This window comes from Jaculus jaculus, chromosome 5, assembly GCF_020740685.1.
Source record: "Jaculus jaculus isolate mJacJac1 chromosome 5, mJacJac1.mat.Y.cur, whole genome shotgun sequence".
Taxonomy (NCBI): domain Eukaryota; kingdom Metazoa; phylum Chordata; class Mammalia; order Rodentia; family Dipodidae; genus Jaculus; species Jaculus jaculus.
In genome coordinates, this window is record NC_059106.1 from 144083610 (window position 1) to 144104804 (window position 21195).

At 35.5% G+C, this 21195-nt stretch overlaps 1 protein-coding gene across 1 annotated transcript in view; it reads right to left on the reverse strand.

Moving 5' to 3' along the window:
- Tmprss15 (transmembrane serine protease 15) overlaps nucleotides 1-21195 on the reverse strand; it is a 113967-nt gene that overhangs the window by 62977 nt on the left and 29795 nt on the right. The window contains exons 8-11 of the mRNA XM_004654547.2: nucleotides 19899-20007; nucleotides 15523-15629; nucleotides 10390-10530; nucleotides 8582-8731 (exon numbers count right to left, since the gene is read on the reverse strand). Coding sequence (XP_004654604.2) covers nucleotides 8582-8731; nucleotides 10390-10530; nucleotides 15523-15629; nucleotides 19899-20007 — 507 coding nt within the window. The remainder of the gene's footprint in view (nucleotides 1-8581; nucleotides 8732-10389; nucleotides 10531-15522; nucleotides 15630-19898; nucleotides 20008-21195) is intronic.

Here is a 21195-nt window from a genome sequence, read left to right on the forward strand (position 1 = left end):
TGAACAGTTTATACAAAGTGCACTTCTTTTATTTTATGTACGCTACAATAGTTCACGAAAACTTATTTTAGGTATTTAGTTAGTGTTAAGTTGTGCAGCATTATGAAAGGAGCAGTATGGTGACAGAGGAGAGAGGTTCCAGAATCTACTTTCTAAGTACCTGTCATAAACTCATTTTAGTTTCTCTTGCTTGCATTTGCTTAGGGTACACTAGAGGATAAACTGATTAACATGCCACTGAATGCCCATGCATAAGAACCCAAAGAGTGATGCTACCAAGAAATGTTTCTGCTTAGCTGAATGTATATGATGCCAACACACACCCTGTTTCTATTGATGTTGTCCATAGTCTACCACTTAAAAATCTGACATATACTGAGACTGTTGTCTATGCATTAGTCATTTCACATTTAGAGTTTTTAGTACAATTAACATTTGGCATATGTCAACATAGAACAAAATTGATTATGGAAGCTATAGTACATTATATATTTTGCATTAATAAGTAAATAGAAATGAATAGTGAATTATATATAATTTAACATTAAGTATTATGAAATATATTAAAACAATGCATAATATTATTCTTCTAAATTGTTGACCAAAAATATTAAAAGATGAAGTATGTATAAAATTATGTTTCTAAAAGTAGCATTTGTAGCTTCAGCTTATTTTATGTATTGTTGCCACTTGACATACTTAACACATATAGCCATTGCAATAGGAATTATTACAATTGAAGCCATTTATTTCATTTTACCATGAGTAGTAGTTTGTTTTCTCTCTTTCTCTCGGTATTTATTTATTTATTTATTTATTTATTTATTTAATACTTTATTTATTTATTTGGCAAAGAAAGAGGGAGAGAAGGAGAACATGGGCTCACTAGGGCCTCCAGACACTGCAAACAATCTCCAGATGTGTGCGCCCCTTTGTGCATTTTGTTTGTTTGTTTTTTTGAGGTAGAGTCTCACCCTAACCCAGGCTGACTTGGAATTCACTATGTAGTCTCAAGGAGGCCTCAAACTCACAGCGAACCTCCTACCTCTCCCTGCTGGGTCCTGGGATTAAAGGCATGCATCACCACACCCAGTTTTTTTTTTTTTCTCTCTCTTTTTAAAAATTTGTCTTTAAAAAAAATGAAAAAGGAAAGTATTTGTTCATGTTTTAGTGATGTGCACTTATTAGTACAAGGTGAACTGAAAGCTAAGAGAGCAGTTGTGCTTGCAGAAGGTGCTTCGCGCACTACTTTCTTCAAGGCTTTTGTGCCGCCCTCAGAATCTGGACCCTTGATTGTTGTGCATGCTGTATAGCACACCTTGGCCAGGATTTCGATAGGTTCTTTGAACGTGACCGGGAATGTGTTAGCAGCCCTGTCACAACTAAATCCAGTATCATTTTGCCCCAGGGTTTTTTTTTTTTCTTCTCACATTCAATTATCTGTACATTTATTTGACAATCTTTGGGACCATGAAAAGATCCTGATAAGCCAAATCCAACTAAATAGACTCTTCTGCTAACTGTGAACCTGATTCAATGAGATCACCAATCTTTTATACACACAACATTTCTGGGTTTTCTGTTGCTTTTTTTGCTTGTTAGTTAGTTTGTTTTGGTTTTTAAGGTAGGGTCTCACTCTAGCCCAGGCTGACCTGGAATTCTCTATTTATGCTCAGGGCGGCCTTGAATTTACATCGACCTTCCTACCTCTGCCTCCCGAGCACCTGGCACACACAACATTTCTAATTTTGACCTCCAAGACCATCAGGGATGAGTTGGATTTGTTAGCTCTACAAATGCCCAATGCCTTCTATCATGTCTCCTTGTGGTTGCATATCTGGTTGGTTCCACCCATACCAGGAGGAGAATCTCATCAGAAAGTAGAGAGAATCATGACACCACGGATTATAATGTGAGCTAGAACACCATTGTTCTATCTATATCCAAGTGCGTCTCATTCTAAATCCTTAAGAATTCATTACCTACAGCAATACTTGATAATACTCCTTCCTTTATGAATAATCTAATTGGCTTTCTAGTCAAGAATTTTTTCACTCTTTTTTTTTTCTGTTCAACCAAGTAAGAATTAGCAGATATCTTCTAATCGCAGTTCTTATAATTCACTAGTATATTTATAAAACATCTATTCATTTTATTTTTTAACTGTTTTAAACACTTAGAAATTTTAGGATGTTTTACATCCCTTATATTCTTCTGAAATTCTATTTTTCTCTTCCAGAAAACTGAACATACTTTGCTAATTTTAGCACACAGTGACCCTTTTATTTGAGTTCTTATGTTTTTCTTATTATTTTCTCTTGTCACTTTTTCTGCTTATCTCTCTAAGGACTGAACCTAAAGTCTTCTCATTAAGCACCCCAATTAAGGAAAAAAGTACTGGGCATGTATTACCAAAGGAGTGCATAACAGAGCACAGAAGTGGTTATACTTTTAGAAAGTTAGAGGACTCTCTCAAGAACATAATAGGTTCACAGGAGTGAAGTATTTTATTGTGGGTGTCAGTGTGGGTATATAGGTACCATGGTGCACATGTGCAGATCAGAAGACAACTTTTAGTGTCTGTCTTTGCATTCTCCTCATTTAAAGCAGGATCTGTAATTATCTACTGTTACAATCTCCAGGCTAGTTGATCCATAAACTTGAAAGGGTTCTCCTGTCTCCACCTTCCATCTCCCCTTACGTATGCTAGGATTACCAACAGCTATACTATCAGTCTATCTTCAGCTTCATGTGGGTTCTAGAGATCTGACCCCAGGTACCCATGAATGTGTGGGCAAGATAGTGCTTTAATTACTGAGCTGTCTTCCATCCCATAAGTGGCTTTGTGACTCTTAGTGTGTATATAAAACTAACAGAACTAGTGGATAAATATTTTTGAAAGTTTTAATTGGTAGTTTGGCCAAAATTCAGTAAGATCCTTTAGTATTATAAATGGTAGTGTTTTCTAAAGTTAAGCATGAAAGGTAAGAAAACAAGGAGGTGATTTTAAAACACTGAAATTACACTAAGGAAAAGTTTATATGCTCACTTGAAAGGCCAATATCCAAAAGAATGACATAATTTTAAAATTAAGCCAAACAACTCCTTTTTTTTCTATTGGATGTATGAGCTAGAATAGTATCATGGGCAATTTTTGCAATTTGAATAGATTTGAATAAATTTGTGGCATGAAAATAAATTAGTTGTAACATTTATTTGACATTTGAATCGGGTATTTTGGCATTTCCTGCTTTTTAAAACATAGTAATGTATGCAATGTTTATATGATACCCCTCAAATTGGGTCCTATCATCATTAAACTCACATTCAAGATGAGGCAACTGAGGCTGAGAGAGTGGAAAGGTAAATTGCTTTGGTGAAATGTGTGAGGCTTGAATGAAGCTGAGACCCAGGGTCTGCATTTTGATGATCTTTAGTGCTACACTGTGCTGCCTTCCAAAGCTTTAGAAATAATTCGGTTTCCCATGAAAAGTGGGAGGTAAGAAGCAGTTCTTTCTTTAAACTGTGTAGCCCTATTGTGACCCCCACATTTCTGAAGTCTTCACATGTTACTAACCTTCTTCATCCCCAGTGTTTCGAACAAGTTGGCCCCTCTGAGCCTGCCAAAATTTTATCCTGTATCAATACCACCTTCTCCCAATATCCTGTGCTTCTAAGGTGCACAAAGGAACTCTGAGAGTTGACAGTGCAGAGAAGTAAGGGCTCTGGTTCCCCCAAGAGAGAGTTCTTTACTTAGGTCTGGAAAAGTGCAGCGGCTTAGATGTTCTGCCCTAAAGCCACGCTAATTCAACGTTGATCTGTTACATTTCATCTAGGTTCTCTTGCCATTTCATGTGAAGGCTGAGAACAAAAAGTACCCCTGTCTGGATAAGAAGAGCAGCAGGAGAGATTTAATTCTCTAGCATTTCAGAGGTAGGATGTTCTGACACATAAAAAAGCCAGTTGGAAGAAAAAGGGGCCCTGGGGGTGAATGATTGGTAGATTATGAGATCACAGGTGTGAGAGTTGGAGACGACCTATTAAGCCCCCACACCCCCACCATCGCTCTCATTACTTGCTGCCTCTGGTGTGCTCTGACCTGCTCTCCTTGTCTAATTTTAAATAACTCTGGCTGCATGATTTCTCCGGAGACTGCATTTCCCACCCAACTATTTAAAATCTCCACCTGACATTCAACCTGCTTCACTTTGGTCACCTTCATTGTATTTTTGTAGTTACTTAATCTGTTGGAGGCTGAACCATTTTTTTCTCCTGTACTCTACTTGTACTTTTCAAATATCAATGGAATTATTTTATCTCATTATGATGACATGACAGTAGAAAAATGATAATTTGAACATCAAAGTTTTCACCTACATAAAAGATTTCTGTCATAGTCAATAGATATGAATGCTTTCCTGCACTTTCCTCTAATTCTCCTTGTCCAAGTGTGGTGGTGACCTTACTTTCCCACACTGTATGAAAAAAGTGACCATATTATTTAAGTGTTTAAGGTTGTCTTCAGGGATGTAGGGCGATTATAACTTAAATGTTATTCATCATGTATACACATTACTAATTCACCCATATGGGATCAGGATCTGGAAAGTTACTGAAAGATTAATTATATGGGAGAATAAGGATGCCATCCTTTAGTGTTTTAAAAATATTTTAATTTATTCATTTGAGAGACAGAGGGATAGAGAAAGAGAAGAGTATGGGCATGCTAGGTCCTCCTGGCACTGCAAAAGTACTCCAGATATATGCACCATTGTCGTGCATCTGATTTTATGTGGATACTGGTGAATTGAACCCAGACTGGCAGACCCTGCAAGCATGTTCCACTGAGCCATCTCCCTAATCTCTGTGTCATCCTTTTAAATAACATATGTATTAGTTATGTACAAGGGGGCATACAATCATGTTGATACCATCGTTAGCCTCCTCCCTGTCCTCCCACCTCCACAGGAATCCTCCTGGTTGGGGAATATGGGTTGTGTATTGCAAGGTAAGCCCAAGTTATGGGTAAGAGGCAATGTCTCTTTGCATAATGTCCCAACATATGGCTCTAGCAATCTTTCTGCCCCCTCTTCCACAAATTTCCCTGAGCCATGTTGGGTTCATTTTAGGTCTGTTTCAGTGATGACATCCTGGGAGCCTCTCTGTTTCTGGATATCTGGTGTGGTAGGATTTGAGTGTTTTCTATATCTATCTCCTTTACCCTTGTGCTGGTACCAGGTTCACCAGAAAAGTAGTACTCTTGCTCATTTCCTCAATTACTCTTTAGTTTCAGCTGGTGCACTTTAGAGGTATAATTAATTGTTGCATAGTCTCACTCATCTACAGCTCCTAACCTGAATCTACCCAAGATGCTGGACATACCTAATAAGCATCTTAAGGTCCAGACAATGGGGAGGTTGAGGCGGGAGGGGAGGGTAAAGTTGGGAGTGGGGGACAAAACACTGGACCCAAGTGGCAATGGTACCATAAAATTCTACATCCTAAAAGACAGATTAAATACTACTTTTGATCTTATGGGAGCAGCTACTTAGGCAGAGCTCATTTATATTAGTTAATTTTGTGTGATAACTTGTGTGTGCTTTCTGTGCACATTTGTTTATATATTTGGTGCACACTTGTGTGATGATACTTGTGCACATGTGTGCATGTGCATGTAACTGCCAGAGGCTGACCTCAAGTGTCTTCCTCAATTACTGCCCATTTTATGTATTGTGACAGACTCTGATGGTACACTCAGAGATCAACAAACAGGTTGGTCTAGCTACAAAGCTTGCTATGGAAAGCCCCTGTTTCTACCTCCCAAATTCTGGGATTACAGATGTGCCACCTTCCTGGAACTTTCATGGGTACTAGTTGAGGTCAAAACTCAAATCCTCATGCTTGGGTGGCAAATACTTTGCTGAGTATTCCACTTCCCCAGTCCCAGAGGATATTTTTATATACATAGCCACACTTGTATGTAAGATTACTATTAGTTTTGAGTACTGAATAAGGATGAATAACTGTTGTTATTCTTTTCAGATTATATCCAGAATCTTGCCTGCTCTGGCTGCTTTTGATCATTGATTTTGGCCCCGTGACTACTCAGGGGCAATGGACAGCTTGATACTGGTCTCCCTGCCACAGTTAGGTTCTTCCACATACTATTTATCTTTTGTCAGTGTGAATCTTAACACTTTGCTTTTCCAGAACATCTACCAGCCTCTCCTGTCACCCAGCATAAAAGCCAGAGACATAGTATAGCCATTGCCATCTGGCCTTCCACGCTTATCAGGCTGGCCCAGTGGCTTTCCTCCAACACATCACACACTGTTCTTCAGTCTGAGCTTGCTTTGCTCCCAGTTTTATATAATATGTAGGGATAATTCCTTTAATATCTTAAATGTTTATTTCTTTCATTTTCATGTAAATGAATTATCAAATTTTAATTAGCACTGTTCTTTTGTTTCCTCTTTCCAATGTTTGTATTTTCTAAGACACCTCTCCTAAAAATTACTCTTTATGTATCCTACTATTCTGTAATTTCTTTCATAGAATATATGACCTATGAATCCAGAAAATATGGCTTATTTTGTCCACAGAGGTATACTGGAGTGGCTTGAATAAGGCATTGAGCTAAGAAATATGTAAAATAATAAATGGACAAAGATTTAGTGATGGTGCAAACTATGTTAAATACATTCATTTTTAGTAAAATATTTTGAAAATATTGAAGTTGTTTTGATAAGATTTGATAACACTATACAGTATAAAGAATAAGAATTCTAAAGCTGGGCATGGTGGTGCACACCTTTAATCCTAGCATTCAAGAGGCAGAGGTAGGAGGATCGCCATGAGTTTGAGGCCACTCTGAGACTACATAGTGAATTCCAGGTCAGCCTGGACTAGTGCAAGACCCTACCTCGAAAAACTTAAAATAAATAAATAAATAGAATAAGAACTCTGTATAAAAAATCAGAACTATTTATACACCTGTGTATCCTGAAAAAGTTAATTCATTAATGTCATTTTATTAGATGTCAATAATAGTTAAAATTATATCAACCAATTACTTCTTATATCATAAAATTGAAAAATTGGTCTTTGTAACAGAAGTGATCATTAATGTAGACAAAGTACAGAAGCCTGGAGAGATGGCTTAGTGGTTAAGGTGCATGCCTGCGAAGTCTAAGGATCCTGGATAAATTCTCCAGGCCCTATATAAGCCAGGTTGCACACCGTGGTGCATGTGTCTGGAATTCGTTTGCAGTGGCTAGAGGCTCTGCCCACTCTCACTCACTCTTTCTTTCTCCTTCTCTCTGTTTCTAATAAATAAATAAATAAAAATAAATCTTAAAAAAACAAGTACAGTACAAATGTGATTAGAAATTTTATGTTATAATTTATTTCATTCACAGAATTATTCAGACATTTCTGACTAAGTTAGAGTTGTAGACTTTCATTCCTATGCTTAAATATAGCTTTACATGTTGATTTGCTATCAAAGATGAAAATAGACTGGGCTTATGTCACTAGATATAATATTATGGTGAAAAGAAGCATGCAAATATAATGTTTAATTTTCAAGGAATATTTCACATTGCCTGTTTTGTCTGGCTTTGTGGAAATTGGGGTATGTGCTCTGCCTCCTCAGGGTCTAGAACTCTTACCACTAAGGAACTCTTTGTGGAAACTGAGGTATGCTATCTGCGTCCACAGTGTCTACAGTTCTGAACCACTAAAGGAGTTCTCAAATTTTGTACTGTCATACATAGGTGATGAAATTATAGGGTGAATTCTTTTCCTAAGACAATTATATAAACATACAGGTTTATTTTAGATCCCCGTAACTTTTTAAACCTCCATTCATTGATCATATTTGGTATAATGTATATGAGCTTTCAAATACCTTGGAGTGATCTTTTCATGACTATTCCTTATTCCCTATATGTCTCCGGGAACTTTGACTTTGCTATTAAAATATTATTGTCTTTAATGCTAGTGTTTAAACCTGTAATCTGAGTTTAATATCTCTTTCCTATAAAAAAAAGTTACTTATAACTCAATCCTTTCCTGGAAGGTGTCATGTAGAGCCATGGCCTGCTGCAACTAAACCTACCTCTGCTTTAAGTTATGATTTCATGTATTGACAATTCTAAGGCATCTTGAAAAATAAAGTAAAGTAAGATAACAAACAGGCAAAGATTTCCAGGTGTCAGATCAATATATGAAAACAGATTTTATTTCTGTGGGCTAGTAATGAATAATCAGAAAATAAAATTAGATCAAAACAGACCAATGCTCAGTAAAGTTAATTACCTTATAGAAATTTACTTAGTTACTAATAAATGGCAAATATAGGGTGACCACCTTGTTTCCTTCTTGATAATGTTCCTTGATTACTTTTCAATATCTGATGATTGAGTACTTTTACTTGCATATTTGATTATTGGTTTTCATTGAAATGCAAAGTAGATAAGAGAAAATATGAAAAGATTCTCTGATTCACTTTGCTGGTTTTAAACTACAGAACAACACACAAAAAAATTCTTTTTAACTCATGAAGAAATGCAAATCATACCTGAAATATTTCCAAAGGTGTGATCAAAATCTGGGCCAGTGAAAGGAGGAAAAGACGCTCCTTGAATCCTCTCCCATTCACTATCACCATTGAGATCCTGGACCCAGAAACAAAAACCATCCTCAAAGCTGCAGTTAATTTTCTCAAAGTCTGCGGAATAATTTTTTAAAAATCCCTCAAGTTTAATACACTGCATATTCAGTTATGTCAAAGTACAATGAACATTATCTCCTTTAAAATTTTATATAAGTGCTTACCATGCATAAGACTATTTTTTTTTAATCATCTTAACTATTTTTTTATTCTATTCAGGTGAAAAGTGTTGTTTGTTCCCAACCATGTTGAATTAATGTTTCTTATAATAATCAGGGCTTACGCAAGATAAATTTCACTATGTCAGTTTTATATCTTACATCCATTGGGTTTACACACACAAACATTTTCCCATAGCTTTCTTAAACTTTACAACTAAATTTACTTTTTTTTTTTTTTCTTTCTAGAGCCAACTACTTCTTTATTATTATTCTCTTCTGCCGAGCTGGTGGAGACCTCGGCTACAGGGGAACTTCAGTGGAATACTCTGGCCACTGGGCAGGGGTGTTAGCATGTCTGTTGGCAGTTGGGACAGGATGGGGGAAGGAATGGAGAGACTGCTTGCCCCCTGCAGACTGGCACATGCGGGGCTCCCTGGGCTGCTATGAAGGTGGGTCAGGCCCCAACGGGAAGCAATGCCTTCTCTCTTAAAGTGAAGGAAGAGGCAAAGCCTCAGTCATAGCAAAGGACAGAGGGCTGAGTATCTGGGATCAGAAAGACATTTCCTAAATTAAGCAAATTCCTAAGGCTGGAAGTCCCAAACATAAATCACCTGTCCCTCCAACCAGGAGGCCCCAGATTCAACTAAACTGTCATGGGGAAGAGGGAACCCAGAAAACTAAGAGAGGGAAAGAGCATATTAAATCCAGGGAGTCTTTGGGGGTAGAGGTATATGTCAATACTAAACAATAGGTAATATTAAACAATAGGTAAAATATTCATTATAGGTGAGATCAGGAACCTTCCTCCATTAATAGCTCACAATTCCCCTTTACCCAGCAAGCTCTTTAGCCTGAGGCCCACCATGGTCCAATTCTGTCTCCACCACAAGTAAATGGTACTCTCCTTTGATTCTTTTGGCATGTCAGATTGTTCACATCTCCACAATGCTTGCTGCCTAGCTGCCTCTCGCCTTGCCCTACTGTGTCCTTGTTGAAGGACAGAGAACTCTGCATCTTGGCTCCCCACCCTCACAGGTTACTCCTGTAAATTTACTTCTTTGACCAAAATTACTTTCACATTGATTGTTCTCTGAGGTAGTTTAATGCTAATGATGTCTATTTGTAACATTTGCCTCATATTTGAATTATAATTTTTCTCACGTGAGTTAGTTGTTTCCTATGAGGCATATTGTGACTTTCTAATTTGTAATGCTTTCAAATCCTCATGTGAAGAGATGGGCACATAAAACACAGTGAAGGGCTGGAGAGATGGCTTAGCAGTTAAGGCACTTGCCTGCAAAGCCTAAGCAACCTGGTTCAGTTCCCCAGTACTCACATAAAGCCGGTTGCACAACATTGCTCATGCATCTGGAGTTCATTTATAGTGGATAGAGGCCCTAGTGTGTCCATTCTCTCTCTCTCTCTCTCTCTCTCAGATATAAAGAACATAGTACAAAATTTGCATAATAAAAATATTTAGGTTCTGCTATTTTTATATTCTACTTAAATAGTAAGGCATTTGACAAGTCAAGGTGAAGAAACTATGATACTTACTGTTGAGCTCACTGCTGTTAAAGGTACTGTATGTTGCACTAAAGCCAGTGAAATCATTTTCATTAGATTCTACATGAAATGTGGCAGTAACTTGGTTGGAAAAAATTCTAATTGTACCAGGATCAGTTTCCCAAATAGAAGCTATAAAAGAAAATAAAGTTTAATTACAGCATATGTATACTTATGCGTGTATATATATATATATATATATATATATATATATATATATATGCATATATATATTAATATTCACAAAAGTTATATTCTTTTGAAAGTTCCAAAGTTAAGCAGTTATAAAGATACTTTTTGTCTGTTCTTAATGCACCATGTCATACTAATGGTCACTAAAGTAGGGTCATAAAGGAAGAATGTAACCTTAGGATCTAAACTGAACTAATTATGTAACTGCAGGGCCTCAAAATAATCCCACTTCATTTAATGATTATTTCTATACCATTCATTATTGATTCCTAAAACAGGATGATGTCAGAAATATTTTCCAATTTTGATTCTCAAGGATATAAAAATTTCTCATGACAATTTATAAAATATCATTATATGAAATTTGTTTGTAAAATGTTTTGTTCACCATATATATTATCAGAGGGTATAGTATCACTTTTCAGAAAATTAGAAGTAGTTTATAAGGACAAGAGTTTTAGTTTTCTATGAATAAACCCAGATAAACATATATAATAGTAGTTCAATGTTTTATTTGGACAATCTGAACTATACATGGAATGGGGGGCAAAACATCAGTACTTCATATTAACAAATACTTGTGTCCAAGCTTACTAAACATGTGATATACATGGATGATCATTTCCACAGAATCGAATGTTGCTTTCTTTTCCACAGCATTCAGATTCCTTCTCTCATTGGCTTCCAGTTGAATTAGAGGTTGGCTCACTGGCTTCTTTTAAGGCTATGTTACATCCCCATGTTTTCAAATGTTAGGGCCCTATTTTATGTAGTTTGGGGTTCTAAGTCCTGGTGTCATGAACATGCTTCAGAGCTGCATGCACCTCTGGACCAAGTGTTGAGTATGTATATGTAGAGATCTCAGAAAACTTTTAACAGATTTTTAATCTCTTTGACCAAAAAAGTGTCAGAATCATAGCTCCAATGAACAGCTAGTCCCTGGTACATCAAAGGGTAGCAGAGAGGGAGATGTACAAGATCTGGGGCTCCAGAGTCAGTGTTCATGTTAATTCAATTTAGTTCAGTACAGTCCAAGCTCCATGTCAGACTAGATGGTTTTATGCCTGTTTACTCTGTTGTAATGTATTGCTTTATAATAAGGACTAAAATAGCAACTAGGTTGAATGACGAATGGTTAATGGTGAATTCCCAATGAATGAAAAGCTATTCACTTTTTCACCAAGTAGATTCTAAGGTCTGAAAAGCAGAGCTTTTAAATTAATGCTTTAAGTGCCTTGATCATCATACCAGTCAGTATTTAAGTATTATGATATGTGTAAATAGAGTAAACAAATTTGTTCACCATATATGTATGTGTACATATATATGTGTATATGTATATATATATATATATGTAGATATGTATATATGTAGATATATTTCTACATATAAAAGATTTTTTATATATTAAAAGATTTCTTTATAACTTTTTAAGACTGTATGTCCTACTGTAATATTAGAGTTAATAAAATAATTTCATGGCATTAACTACTAAAGAAAACCCTGTTTTTTCTTCCAAAAGTCAATAGTTCTTTGGGTGTGATTGTTTGGTATAAGAGAAGAAAATAGAAGCATAAAGACAGTATAGTGACTTCAGAAAGAGGGCACATATTTCTTCACATGAGAAAAATGGATAGTTCAAAAGTACTTACGTTCTTCAAGTCATACGAATACTGCTGCAATTATACTGTTACCCCTTTTATGCAGAGGATTTCTAAGAAATTCAACTCATTGTCTTGAGTGCCCACTCAATGCATCAGGAAGCTATGCATGATGACATCATAAAAAATAGCTAAATGCCTTATCAGAATAGAGCAATTAATGGTATAATTATATTTGGTATCATAAAAATGCTATTGGTGTACTCAGAAAAGAACTGTCAATATTCCCATGTAGTATTATGAGGAAATGTCTGAGAGTTTGAAAAATAGTGCATTTTTTAAAGTTAGTGCTTACAAAACCTTTCCATATAGATTATTCCTATTAACAAAGTCAGTGAAGAAGTGCTTTGAGTATATACCAATGTGTATCAATAAAAGTATAAGACATATTAAAAATGCTTGATCTTGAAAATTATTTGTATATATATTATTTAACTTCATATCCACCATATGCTTATTCTCACTGTAGGATAAAATGACTCAACAACTCAGGAAGGGCTTAAGGATGAAGAACCTTGGTCATATATAGCCTCATATGGTGATAATCCAGAGTACTGTGGATGGACTGTCAATAGTCCAGTTCTGGGGGAGCAGACTAATGGCTAAGTACGTAGAATATCAAGAAACACTTCTGGGATGGGTATTTCGAAGTCAGGTCCAGTGTGCTCTCTCAGGCTATTTGACTATGCTTCTGTCCAGACCCACCACAAACATTTCTGTCAGTGCCTGGTGGTGGTGGAACTATGCTTCATGAAGCAGGATTGCAAGTTCAAGGTCTGCCTGGACTACAAAGTGAGTTCATGGGCCAGTACAGGCAACTTTGTCTATTTGAAATTAGAAAATAACCAAAAGACTTGAGATTTGGCTCACTGGTATAGCACTTTACCTCTCGTGTGAAAGCATGATTCAATCCTTAATACCTCGAAGAAGACCCAGATTTTTCTCAAAAAAAAAAAAAGCGTTAAAGCAGCCCACTCCTTGTAGTCTACTCCTTTAATACCTGGTATTGACAATTATCAGCATCACTGAATGGAGGATTATATCTTCCCTACAACTTGAGGAAGCACATTTTGAGCTAACTCTCCTGGAAAAATGTTGTGTCATTTGAATGCTCAAAGTGTTTGAAGTATTTTTCATTGCCTTCCTTTTAATAATGTCCAACATTTTCTAATATGTTTTACCAGTGAGAAAACATTTACGACATAAATATATTTAAAAGTGGCTGGCAAATGCTTCTAGAATTTATGCTAATTATCAAGCATATAACAAACATTTCATGGAACTTTATGGTATTATTTTCTTATAATTTCTCTACATAATTCATGTATCTTAGTGTATATAATGCATATATATATATATATATATATATATATATATCTTTTCAATGTGATAAAATAATGACAGCATTTCAGATTTATATTCTGAATTTGAATTCAATGAAAGTAAACCAGTTAAGCATTTCTCAAACAAAGGCACTTGTTAAAATATTTTATAAATATGAGCTTGTTATTTAAGATGGAAACTACTGGCTTTATTTTAGTAAAACTATATTTGAGGTTATGAGGACTACTGCCTGTCTCCATTATTACATGCTATAATATTGTATTATAGAAATATAAGCATCGTACTTTAAATTTAAATCCACAGATGCTTAGTTTTACGACATACCATGCAATTTGCTAGATACTCAATTTAAGATATTATTGCTTTTCTTTAAAAGATCTGTTAGTTTTAATTTTAAATTTGTTTAGATATCTAATATTATTTTCAGTTATTCCTGCTTAGAATTAAGATATATAATTCTGAAAACTTTGAAATGTGTTTTTATGCCCAAGAATTTAAAGTACTGCTGATTACAATTTAAACATATCTCCATAGGTCACTCTTTTACTATTTGGATATTTATTTTCATACATATCATTATTATGACAATTACTTGTGTGTTATCCACATCAACTTACTAATTTTGCCTTTGCAGATGAATTGTTAATAGTATAAGAATATGAAAAGAATGTTTAGACAGACAATGTTATTTACAAAGTAAAGGAACATGAGGGTAACAGTACTTATTACAGAGTAGGTAACTTTCATGAATTAGATTGCATCATTTGGGGAATTTCAATTATAAAGGCATTTTCTGAATTGACAAACCACTTGCAAGACATCTTTACATATTGAAATATATAGCAGCTGATGAAATTTATAAATGTTACATATAATTTTGGACACATTTAAATCAACTTGAGTTGTCCTTTTCAAATAGCCCATGTTATTGACTATAGGAACAGATTATGCACATATATATCTAACCAAATTTGACAACATGAATTCACATATTTTAAATATAGTCATGACTACATTTGTTGTTTGGCACTTAATGCATAACAAATAATTTCTTTATATTGAAGGCAGATATTTCTGCCTCTAGCTCTGTGGTCATTTTCCTATAGGTCTCATTTTACTCCTGTCTAATATATGTATTTCCCATTTGTTGTACATAAAGAGGAGAAAGGCTGCATAAAGACTGGGTATAGTGTTAGGTCAATAGCATCCAACAGAGCTAAACATTATTAGTATGTGGCAATGTTCTTAAGATACTAAGTGTATCAAAAGCAGTCCACTAATCTACATTTATTTTTCTTGATGACATAAACAATTTGGAAGATGAAATCACTAAACTTTAATGTCAGGTTTCATTTGCAAACATGTTGCACTGTATTTGACTATTTCTCCAAAGTATAAGGAATGCAGTTATACCCTGCATTCCATTCACATTACCCTCATCAGCTTCATTTTATTTCCTCTTGAAAGTCTTCTTGTAATTTCAATTTGGCCAAGTGGAACACAGTGTGCTGGACATATGTGAAACACTAAGTACATCTCTTTATTCTTTCTAGGCTTCCACCATTCTCTATGAGCTAATGGTTAATACTTATGTAATACCAGTACTATTTACAGCTCCTCTTTCCTGACCATCTCTTTCATGTATGACAGTATTTCACCAATAGATATTCTTATTAGTCCTGCAGGACACTGAAAGGTAGATTGAAAATAAGATCAGAGCTTCTGTGAGCTGATGAAACATAGGAATAAAGTTGGTTGCAATTACAAAAATTGGTCTATATTTTTTAAAAATATACAGCTATATTTATTTTCATTTCCAATAATTTACAAGTCAAGTATGTGTTATGTTAAAAATAGCATGGAAAACACTTCAAAAACTACTCATGTTTTCATTACAGTAATCAAGTGCGTATTTGTTTGAACTTACCTCTTAAGATTTTACTTGATCCTATACCTTCATAAATATTCAATATATCCATATAAAATGTACTAAAAGATTGAAAATTCAGCTTAATGGAAAGTCCTTGGTTTACACTAAATTAAAAGCAAACAAACAAACAAACAAACAAAAGACATATTACCACAGTCTGATCTGTTTCACAATTCTTAGTGCATTCTATAACTTCAATCAATTCTCTTTCCTGTGATATAAAACATGTAAAGTGAGCTCTACCAATGCTACAAACTGTTAGTGTACAATGCAGTGCCATTTTCTACTATCATAATGGACAGCAAGTTTTTAGGAACTATGAATTTGGTACCGCTGACATGATGCATCCCTTATACAAAAAGTCTCCACTGTTCTGTCCCTGCCGTCACTGGTAACCAATATGCTATTTCATTTCTTATAAATTTAACCGCTCAAAGTACTTCCTGTAATGGAAATGAGGTATAATTTACTATGGATGACTGCCTTTGTTGATGTATAGTCATGATCTTCAGTTTTGTCCATCTTCTACCATAGATTGAAATTCTTCTCTTTGGTATGGCTAAATAATGTTACAAAATACACTTATACTACATTCTCTTTACCTCTTCATATACAGAGGCAAATTTACTTTCACTCTGTGGCTATTGTGAATAATGTTGAAATGTACAATATATTACAGATTTGTCTGAGATCCTAACTCTACTTATTTTAGATAAATAATGAGAACCAGTTTTCTGGATCATATTTTATGGAGTGTTCTAATACAGAAAAGCTATTTTACATGTTTTCAATTAATGTACAAAGGTTACAGGGTATTCACTTTTTGCCAACACTTACTCTATTTTTGCAATGATCATCCTAATAGGTAGGAGCTCCTTGTGGTTTTGATATGCAGTTATTTCATTATTTGTGATATTGAACCTCTAATCTTGTACTTTCATCAATTTATATAACTTTGGATTAATTATATTACAGGTCATCCATTTAATCAGGTTATTATTATTTTCTATAATGTTATAGTACTTTCTTCTTTATTGTATGTATTTAATCATAAGCAGATGTGTGGCTAACAAATGTGTGCCTTATTTTGTGGGTTATCTTTTTTTTTTCAATCCCTTGCTGTGTTGCTCTTATTTTTTAGGTCATTTTACCCATTACTTGTTATTTATGTTTTATCCAAGAAATCATTGGCAGATGAATTATTTTTTTCTTGTATTTTCAGATAGGTTTCTTCACTAGGTTTGGCCTTTAAGTTATTAATTCATTCTGGGAAAATTTACATGTACATTTTAAGGTAAAGGTTTAGTTTCATTCTTTAGCATGTGGATTTCATATTTTCATCACATGACTTGTAGAATAAACTATCTTTTCTCTAATGTGTTTACCTTCATGTTTAAAATTTAAAAATGTATGTAGGATTTATTACTGTTCTTTCTTTTGGCCAGTGTGGGTTTTGTTTTCTGTTATGCCTATATTCTACGATTTTATCTACTGTAGCATCACAATTTTTTCTTAAATTGGGAAATGTAAGGACTACAGGTTTCCTCTTTGTTATAAAGATTGTTTTGGCTTCTCTGGATCCTTTGTGGCTCCATATGAGCTGTAACTTATTTTATATTTCTTTCTTTTTAAGTATTTATTTAATTATGAGAGAGAAAGAGGGAAAGAGTGAACATGCCAGGGCTTCTAGCCACTGCAAAGGAACTCCAGATGATGCATGCACAACCTTGCGCATCTGGCTTACATGTGTACTGGGGAAATGAACCTTGGTCCTTAAGCTTCATATTCAAGTGCCTTAACCACTAAGCAATCTGTCCAGCCCTTTTTTCTATTTATATAAAATACCATTGGCAGGGCTGGAGAGATGGCTTAGCAGTTAAGTGCTTGCCTGTGAAGCCTAAGGATCCCAGTATGAGGCTGGATTCCCCAGGACCCAGGTAAGCCAAATGCACAAGGGGCACACACATCTGGAGTTCATTTGCAGTGGCTGGAGGCAATGATGTGCCCATTTTCTCTCTCTCTCTCTCTCTCTCTCTCTCTCTCTCTCTCTCTCTCTCTCCCTCTCTCTCTGTCTGCCTCTTTCCCTCTCTCTCTGTCACTCTCAAATAAATAAGTAAAAATAAACAAAAAAATAAAAATAATACCATTGGCCTTTTGTCAGAGATTACAGGTTGAATCTATATATCACTATGTACAGTGTGAGAATTTTAATATATTAAGTTTTCTAATCCATGTGCCATAAATCTCTGACAATCCTGAATAATGTTAGTGAAAGTATTAGCTACATGCTTAAATTTCGTATTTAGAAACATTGTGACTCAAAGTCAGGGATTTCCTGATCCATCCTTGTATTCTCTAATATTTGTAGAAACTGTTACAGGCTTAAAATCTGTGTACATATCTTCCAATATAAGTTTATAGGAAGAAATATGACAGATTCATTAGAAAATATTGACTACTTTGGGAGAGACATAGGAGTACAATAAGCTGGTAAGGGAGATCTCCTGTGCTTAGCTGTGCTTAGTATCTACAGGTGTGCGATGGCCAGGAGATCAAGCTGTGGAGCATCAGGTGTCCTCAGCGACTACTGAGCTTGGGAGAGCAAGGCTGATGGTGCTGACTGCCTGATTCAGCTCTGCCTCTGCTGAGACAGTTCAGGAGAAGATGGTTAGCCTGCTTCTTAGACAGTTACGGACTTGAGTTAACGCTGAAGAACACAGAGAAGCTAAGGTTGAGCTCTGCTTTGTTAAAGTCCCTATATCCCTATGCAAGTTTTGTGAATTCTTTTTGTCAGAGAGTGTTAAACCTATAGCACTAATGTTTGGTTTTAAAGGATAGAAGAGAGAAACAATAACACACTGCTCTCTTGTGAGTAAGGAAAGCCAAATTTTGTGCAATAAAACACAGGTATTTGTGCAAAGTAAGATGAATAGAATATTGTATGTTTAGAATATGAGACATATTTGTATCCTTCTGAACCTCCTAAAGTGAAACATTTCTAAAGACAATGTACTTATTGTGTTTTTGTTTCTTCACTAATTTTCTACAGTCATCTTTTATTGGGTCCTTGATATAGCTTGAATACTTTATGTCAATTATAAAATTTTATTTTTGTTGATTTATTTATTTAACAGAGGAAGAGGGAGAAAGAGAGAATGAATAGGTGCCCCGGGGCCTCCAGTTACTGCAAACAAACTCCAGATGCATGCACCCCCTTGTACATCTGGCTAATGTGGATCCTGGGGAATTAAACCTGTGGCCTTTGGCTTTGCAGGCAAATGCCTTAACTGCTAAACCAGCCCTCCAACCCTTAATTACAGAAACTTTCAAAATCAAAGATATACCAAATAAGGGGAGAATAAAAACTTACGTGCTTGCCTATGAAGCTTAAGCACCCCAGTTCAAGGATCCATTCCCAGGACCCATATAAGCCAGATGCACAAGGTGGTGCATGCATCTGGAGTTTTTTTGCAGTGGCTAGAGGCTCTGGTGTGCCAATTCTCTCTCCCTCTTTCTCTTTCTCACTCTGTCACTCTCAAATAAATAAATAAAAATAAACAAAAAATAAATAAATTCTAAACAATGTACATGCAGAAATTTTATATCAAACAGATATCCATGTGTCTGAGTTCACACATGAGATTTGTGTTCCGGACCATATGCCAGGTGGCTAAAGACAGTTATAACATCAAGTGTAGGCTAATGTAGAGCTAAACATCGTTGACTTGCTATACACTAAACATTTCTCCTCTACTTATTTGTTCTTCTAAAATTGCAGAAATTTATTGTGTTTATATTTATTTGGTTATGATTGGAAAAAAACAAACTATATATTAATGAATCTCTAATATAGCAAAATTATTATTATTATCATTTTTAGTAAGGCAAAAGAGATTTATTGTGAAATAGAGAGAAAAGCCCCAACCTGTCAGGGCAAGCATGCTGAGGATTCCAAATGGCATCCAAAGAACAAAAAGAAAAAAAAAAAGGAGAAACAGTTTTTCTTTTTGTGTTAGGACTCAGAGAAGCTGGCTGGTTCAACAGTGAGAGTTTGTGAACAACTGTTGTAACTAGTTTTAAGGAGACAAAGTTGGATTATTTATTTGACTAAAGAAGTCAAATCTCATCATGACATACAGCATTTGTTTTGAGGTAACATTTTAGATAAATTAAAACTTTCTTCCAGCCCCCCCAAAATGCTCATATCGATTAAATAAGAGCTTCTCATGATATAGAATGAAAGAGGAACTTTGAACCAATTGGTCAGCGGGTAGGACTTTGCTCCATAGATACTGAAAACAATAATTGTTTGAAAAATGCTGTAGAAAGAGATAGGATTTTCAGAGTGAAGAACAGAACACAGAGGAGCTTACCGGATGACCCAGCGGCAGACAGCACCTGCTTCCTCTGTCTTTGGATATGTGGTGGCCTGGAAGGATCCAGAAGACCCACCCAACAAGAATCTTCCATCACAAGCTGTGGCTGTGATACGGGTCATGTTAGAAAGAAATAATTTAAATAATTTTGGAATTAGAAGTCTTAAGCAATTCCCACAGGTCTTTTGGTAGGTGAGGGTACATAATGAAAGTAGAAAATATACATATCGAGAGAGACAGAGAGAGAGACAGAGAGAGAGAGAGGAATTATTGGTACACCAGGTCCTCCAGCCACTGTAATCAAACTCCAGATGTATGCACCACCTTGTGCACATGTGTGACCTTGCATGCTTACATCACCATGAGCATTTGGCTTAAGGGGGATCTGGAGAGTTGAACGTGGGTCCTCAGAAAGAGTTCTGCATGTGGTTATTTTTCTTGGACTGTGATGTAGTTGGTAGTGGACTGCTACTACCTTAATTGGCTAGGATTTTGTACCATGACATTTTCCTGATCCTAATGAATATGATCCAATTGTTTGTATAGTTTTCTTTGAAGCTGCAAGGTTTCCTTGGAAATAAATAATCTATAGTTCAAAGTCTGCTTTAAATGGCCTTTGGTACAAACAAAAGTAAATAATATTGCTGAAGGTACTTAAAATTACAAGAATATATAATTACTTAAAATAGAAAAGTTCTGAATGCCAAAATATCACTCCAGGTTGGAGGAGGGTGTTGATAACCGCCTTATATATTCTTTCCTGTAATTTCAGAATCTTTCCAGTAAAGTTTATTTTTCATATCATAATAAACCAAGATATATTTCCAGGATTCAAAAGAAAGAAAAAACATAAGTAATTCAACCCTGAATGAACAGAGTGTTTGAATTTCTCAGAAACTTCTAACAGTATCTGAAATAAAAAAATTCTGAGCAGGAGGAAAATTCGTCAAGTAATAGCAGAATATTGAGCTGTCACAAATACTGCCTGCAAAGGGTTGGGATTCCTGCTGCTGTGGTTTAGGGCCAACCAAGAGCTCCCTCTGCTGGCTGTTTATTTTTTAATTGCATGTCTGTTCAGGGCATTGAATTCCCCAGGATACTAAAATGCAATGTAATCTATGCCCACCCACCAACAGTTATGCACAAACATTTGAGCATGCAACTTAAGAGAAGAAATGCCAGCATTCAAATACTCCTGCACCTTGCCCTAAAGGCTATGAGTCAGCTTTTGTTCTCCTCATGGCTTAGTTAACAGTGAACTTTCTTGCTGATGCAATTGTAATCAGAAAAGGAA